The 6716-nt window shown below is 49.8% G+C and overlaps 1 protein-coding gene across 1 annotated transcript; it reads left to right on the top strand.

Annotated features, from left to right (window-relative positions):
• Positions 1-86: 86 nt before the first annotated feature.
• SRRD (SRR1 domain containing) lies at positions 87-6288 on the top strand (the record flags this gene model as incomplete). Its single annotated transcript, XM_046649053.1, has 8 exons — positions 87-105; positions 648-722; positions 1077-1117; positions 2475-2734; positions 2837-2935; positions 4767-4921; positions 5372-5417; positions 5844-6288. Coding segments are annotated over 8 exons (917 nt in total), but the record flags the coding sequence as incomplete, so codon positions are not given.
• Between the last annotated feature and the right edge of the window lie 428 nt (positions 6289-6716).

Raw genomic sequence — 6716 nt, 5'->3', positions numbered from 1 at the left:
ATGACTGTGCTCTTTCCTCCCCCTGACTTTGGGCTTCTTTTGTTCTTTTTTCTAGTTCCTGGAGGTGTAAAGTTAGGTTGTTTGAGACTTTTCTTGTTTCTTAAGGTAGGCATTTACCATTATGAACTTCCCTCTTAGAACTGCTATTGCTGCATTCCATAAATTTTGCTATGTCTTTGATGTAAAGTCTGTTTTGTACTTGGGTCTTGGTTTTTTAATCCATTCAGCCACTCTGATTTTTTTTTTTTTTTTTTTGAGGAAGATTAGCCCTGAGCTAATATCTCCTGCCAATCCTCCTCTTTTTGCTGAGGAAGACTGGCCCTGAGCTAACATCCGTGCCCATCTTCCTCTACTTTATATGTGCGATGCCTGCCACAGCATGGCATGCCAAGCATTGTGTAGGTCCGCACCCACGAACCCCAGGCCGCCGAAGCAGAATGTGCAACCTTAACCGCTGTGCCACCACCGCTGGGCTGGCCCCCGTTCTGTGTCTTTTGATTGGAGAATTCGTTCAGTTCATTTTAATTCACTATTGACTATGTTTTGCTCTGGGTTTGTGGAAACCGGTTGACCTGAATTAAAAAAGCCCAGATACTTGGTTTTGGCTCTTCTTTTCATTTCACCTTGGAATTATTTCTTTAACAAAGGCCTTTCGTTGAGTACCTGCTGTGTGTGAGGCACCGTGCTGAGTCTCACCCCATTTCGTCCCCCGTGACTCTGGGGTAGGTACAGCTCTTGTCCTTGCTTTAGAGATGACGAAACGGAAACTCTGAGAGGCTGCCCCTGTGTGTTCATGGAGCTGCTCCTCTGAGCCAGGCTCTGTTGTGGACCAGGATACTGAACAGACCCAGACCTGTCCCCAGGAATCAGAGGCCTCCCCCAGGAAGCCCTCTCTGCTGCCCGCTCTGAGCCCCAGCAGTGCTGCTGTGGATCTGTTCACTGTTTAGCCTCCTGCTCTCACTCAAGGGTGGGCTCTGGGTCGGAGGGCACTCCATCCTGCTCGTGGTCTGGAGGAAGGTCATGGTTAGGGCAGCCCTGAAGAGGATGAGAGATGACCATGCCATTTTTCTCAACAGGAAGGACCTGCTTATCTCTGATTTCTGGAGTTCAGCACTAGGTGGGTACCACGTGGCCGAGGCAGGGGCAGGAGGGGTGGGAGGAGGGCCAGAGAAAGGAATCCGGCCTCATTTGATGACACTTTGCTGTGCATGCTGGGTGCTAATGCTGACCTCCCCTCACAGCTGTGTGTCTTTTGGCCCTTAGCCAGCTCTGCCCCTCAGTTTCTTTATCTGTGAAATGGAGATGATACTGTGTCTATCCTGTGGTGTAATTTTGAGTATTAAATGAGGCCGTTTAGTTAAATGCTTCGAAGAGTGCTTGCCTGCTGCACAGGGGGCAGTAAGTGTTAGCTGTCATCATCCTTATTGTTGACATTTGTGTTTATCCTGCCCTTTTTCCTTGACATTACAATGTAGACCCCCCCTCCCCAACCCCGGGCAGTTATAATCTTCCTAAACAATATGTGTGGCAACAAATATTAACACATGGAGTGAACATAGCATACTTAACAGTTTTTATTGAGGGACATTTAGTTTCCTTTCTTTGTTTTTTAGTTATTATACATAACTTTGCGATGAGCACCTTTATGCATAAAGCTTTTACAGATTTAGGTTGATCTTAGGATATATTCCGGAAGTGGGCTTGTTAAGTGAAAGGCAGTGACCAACTTGATATCCGTTGTCAAGTTGTTTTCCAAAAAGCTTTTACCAATTCTTTTACCAGCAAGGACTCCAAGGGGCAGCTTTTCATGCAACCTTTCCTAGCCTGGGGTCTTAGTTAAAGATGTCTTTGCTAATAAGTGAAAACTCACATGTTGTGAGAATGTCTGGCTTTTTGTTTTGTTTTGTGTACAGGTGTGTTCAACTAAATTCAGGACTAGTTACTAAAAGGAGAGACAAGAGAACCCCCTGCTACATGAGAAGATTTAAACTTTATTTTTCATTAGGCTCTAGAAGCCCCAGCCGACCTTTTTTTTCTTTGAACTTTTTACATGTTAAATATTCCTCCTCCCAGCCATTTGTCGTATGATTTTGAGAGCTCTGCTGCTCTATTCTTTGCTATAATCGAAAAGGTGGGTAGTTCAGAGCTTAACCTGCATTGACGAGGTCCCTCCTATTAAGTTAGAATGAGTTCCCATTAGAGCTTTAGATGGGAACTGCCCGTAAATGAAGCCTGGTTTTTGCTTGAAGCACTCTCTTGGGTTGTAGGCCGTGGGTAGAGACAGCCTGTCCGTTTCGGTGGGTGCGGCTGCGTGTGCCAGGCATGTTTGGGAGTGAGGCCGGCACCCCTGTGAGGAGCTGAGCCTGTACCGCCTTGCTCCTTTTCTCCCTGGCCTGTGGGCCACTGTTGTGGGTAATTTGGTTCGCAGGGTCAGAGCATGCCCTCTGACTGTATCGAGGGGCCTGCTCTTTCAGACACCATCAACAGATGTCTTACGAAGCATCTAGAACAGCTGAAGGCCCCTATGGGGAGTCTTTCAGAAGCCCTGGGAAACCTGCATCTTGGCTTATCACCGGGTGAGTCAGCTGTGGCCACAGGCTCCATCCCAGGAGACACCCTGGCCACAGGAAGCTCCCATTGGAAGTGCGTGTGTTACGGCATTGGGAACTTTGCCACCTGCGTCATAGCCAGAATCCAGCTAACGTTTCTGCTCCTCTTCCTGGAGAAATGCCACGTAAGTTTGGACTCGTCTTTCTCAGTCCCTCCCCCGGTCCTGCAGAGGGTCTGCACATGGATGTTCAGGTTCAAACAAACAGCTCGTTCTTCCCTTCTGCAGATCCCGAGAAGTCACTGCTGGGTGTATGACCCTCTGTTTAGCCCACTCGAAATTGCAGTTCTTCAGAGCCTTGGTGTGACTGTCCTCAGTGAGAATGAGGTGAGTGGTTCAGGAAGGGGCAGCAGGAGGGCGGTGCGAGTGTGGACCTCGCTGACCTCAGGCCTGGCCCGCGGACTCGTGCTCTTTGAAGTAGCAGTCATTCCTGTGCACTGCTTGCTTTCCCAGTGCCTGTAATCTGTGACCGGTTACCCACATTTTGGCTTATGTTGCCAAATTTATCAGAAAAAAATAAATTACATAAATGGCATGAACCAGACTTGTTAGGTCTGCAAAAGTCTTGGGAGAATTCTGTGTCCAGAAATTCTACTAAGTTGGCGTTTACTGCTGGTGTTAAAAAGTAAAAAGGGCACACAGCCTCCGCGCCTCTGGTAGGAACTTCCCCGTCCCAGGGGAGGCAGTAAAAGGGATGGATCATCTCCCTTTGGAGCTGTAGCCCCGTCACTCCCACAGCACCTGGCTGTGAGTCGTGGCTAAATCCTCTGCCCACCCCTGCGTCCCCTACAATAGTTGGGTTTTGAAATTTCCTGAGACCCCTGGAAAAAGGAAATTCATTTCACAAGCAGAGGGCTGCAGCCCGTGTAGGCAGATACCTCTGAATTTAGTCTTGCGTTGTCTTGGGGATTATAGAATAGTCATTTGATTCCTCTCTGCTCTGAAACTGCCATCTCATTGCTTATTATGAAACATGAAAACTAGGCCCAGCTGAGAGAAGAGACTCATTTGCCAATACTGGCAAACGCCTACTGCTGTTCAGTTCAGATGAGCTTTTCTGAGAGCCTGCTAGAAAAGAAAGCTAGGCAGGAGGCTTTGGGGAGGCCGAGATGAATGGGAGCTGGTCCCTGTCTTCATGGAGCCCACGGTCCCATCAAGGCATGTGGCCTGTAACCAAGTAAACGGTGGATGGAACAGCGAGGTAGGACCACAGCCTGGGAACTGCAATGGGAAGGAAGTGTGTGCTGTGTGGGGGATGCAGGAAGGCTTCCTGAGGCTGAGCTGGGTTTGAGGGTGTGCCAGGAGTTTGCCAGAGGGACAGGACCAGGACTGCAGGTGGCCTGTGCACAGCTGGCTGTTCAGCCACCGTTGCCAGTTTGTTATGGATAGAAGGGAAGCTGCAGGGAGGAGGGGAGAGAGGAGGAGCCAAGGCATAGCCAGGGGCCTGACAGCCAGGGGAGGGGCCTGACAGCCAGGGGAGGGGCCTGACAGCTAGGGGAGGGCCCTGTGTTCCCTGCCAAGGAGTTTGGCTGTGGAGCAGTGGTTCTCAAGAGGGGGCGGTTGGCCCCCCAGGGGACATTTGAAATGGACTCAGTCGTGATAGGGATCTGCAAAGTGACAGGAGGCATGGAGGATTACCAAAACAGTACGCGGGGGGGCGGTAACCATTGCCATCCCTCCTGCCCTCGCTGTCACAGAGCCAAGAAGCCACTTTGTTAATCCAGAGCTTTCTGTGTTTGTGGGACACATTGTTAAGTAAACATGATTTCTTCCTGGACATGATTTCCCGACTTTTAGTCCCATATGCTTTATAGATTTCATATGCACGACTAATGTAACACCTCTACAATGCAGCGTTGTTTTTTTACATGTGATACTTCAACTTGCCTTCCTCTCAGCTCATTATTTTTTTTCCAGCTGTGTTAAGATATAACTGACACGTAACACTTTGTAAGTTTAAGGTGTACAATGTGATTTGATGTTGTGAAATGATAACCACAGTAAGGTTAGTTAACATCCATCACCTCACATAATTACATTTTTGTGTGTGCGTGTGTGTGTGTGTGTGTGTGGTGGGAGAACTCTCAGCTCATTGTTCATCTGTCCTCACCTGTTGGAGGGAGTGTGAGTGTTACATCGTTGCATACTGTGCCCCCAGGAAGGAAAACGGAACGTTGGTGGTGAGCCCACCATCTTTTACATGCTGCACTGTGGGACGGCCCTGTATAACAACCTCTTATGGAGCAACTGGTCGGTCGAGGCGCTGTCCAGGGTGGTCATCATTGGGAACAGCTTCAGAGGCCTGGAGGAGAGGTAAGCCTGCGAGCGCCGGGATGCTGTCAGGCCCTGTGGGAAGCCCGCTCCTCAGCCTGACCGCACGCAGAAAATGTTCGGACAGAAGCTTCGATGGAAGATGGCAACCTGAGTCAAGCTGCGAAGCGAGTTAAGGAGTCTTGCCAGTAATTCCTCCCTTCCCTTGTCACAGACAGAAATGTTTTTAAAAAATGGGAAAAACCACTTGACTTCTCTTCATTCCTCCTCCTGTTTCACGATGCCTGGGGGTCTGCTGTCACCTTTCTCTCAGTGAAATGGCAGTACCTTGGGCATTCACATTTTGGAGTGATTATTTAGCCTGCTCTACATCCCACGTTCAAAAGAAATTCTTGGTTTATTTAAATCATATTGCCTGTCTATGTCTTCAGTTGAATAAAACCACTCATAAATGATCTCCTAAGCACATCTTTTTAAAATTTTTATTCCTAGGTTGTTGACAAGGATTCTGCAGAAAAATTACCCCTACGTTGCAAAGGTATCTATCTGATGAAGGGGCTGGGATGGAAGGGGGTGAAACCACACTCTCTCCGTTGCCGGGTGGAGTCCTGCCTGCGTGGAGGAGGGAGCTCGGGAGGGGGGCTAACGGAAGGCACAGCGAAGTTACTGCACTGGCAGTGGGCTCTCTCCATGGGTCTGTGTCCCAGAAAGCTATGACATTTTAGCACATCTCTCCCTTTTTTTTCCCCTAATTTCCTTTATTCTCAGTATCATAGTCCAATGTATCCACTGCCCTTGGGGCTTCCAATTCATTGCACAGAAACACTTAAAATATCCTATTCCTTACTTTTTAAAAAGGGTAAGGGGGGTGCGGGTACCAGTAAAATGGAAACATAACCCAGGAGAGTGGGCTTTACTGTGACTATCAGGTTTTTACGTTTTACCTTTGAATTTTTCTTCTCAGATTTTAAAAGGACTGGAGGAGCTTGAATTTCCTCAGACGTCCCAATACATGGACATATTTAACGATACCTCTGTCCAGTGGTTCCCTGTACAGAAGCTCAAACAACTCTCCACGGACACGTGGGCGTTTCGGGATGAACCCGATTATCAGGACTGTGAGGACCTGGAAATCATCAGGAACGGGACACAAGAAGCTTCAGCTGCTGACCTGAGCTCGCTGTAACGGGTTCGGGGCTGGCTGAGGCAGCGGCCCCGAGACTAAAGGGAGGGGGTGCCGCGGAGGGGCTGCAGGGCACGCCTGTCTGCAGAGGGCACATTCCGTGGCTTCCTGCTTAGAGGAGGATCGCTGCAGCAGGGCGCAGTGGAAAGGTCGTGCGCTTTAAGTCGCTTCCTTGGTGACCTGGCCCGCTAGGGAGTATCTCCTGAATAGAGACGCTACTCTGCAAGGTGGTTTAAAATCTCGTTTATTCATAAACATGTCCCTCTGGGGTCTGCTCTGCTGGCCGCCGTCTACTTGGCCATGTCAATCAGGCTCTGCAGGGAGGTGGGCACCCAGGTCTTCTCGCCCTGGACGAAGACCACTCCCCGGTCGATGTAGATGACGATGCGGCCGAAGGTGTAGAGCTGCTTCCCTTCGTGCCGCTTCCCGATGACGGGCATGAAGACGATGTTGTGCTCCTCGGCCTTGGTCTCAATGAGGTCCTTAAAGTTCATGGGCACGGAGCTGGCGGCCACGCCGATGCCCCTCTGGGCCATGTTCTCGGCCTCCCGTCGCTCCTGCATGGCCTCGTACTGGAAGTCCTTCCTCCGCTCCGTGTGGGTGAGGTAGGCAATGTTCTCCCGCGCTCCGGGCTGCATGTAGGCCCCTGGGAGA

Source organism: Equus quagga, unplaced genomic scaffold, assembly GCF_021613505.1.
Source record: "Equus quagga isolate Etosha38 unplaced genomic scaffold, UCLA_HA_Equagga_1.0 HiC_scaffold_21489_RagTag, whole genome shotgun sequence".
Taxonomy (NCBI): domain Eukaryota; kingdom Metazoa; phylum Chordata; class Mammalia; order Perissodactyla; family Equidae; genus Equus; species Equus quagga.
This window is presented reverse-complemented; position numbering and strand designations above follow the sequence as displayed.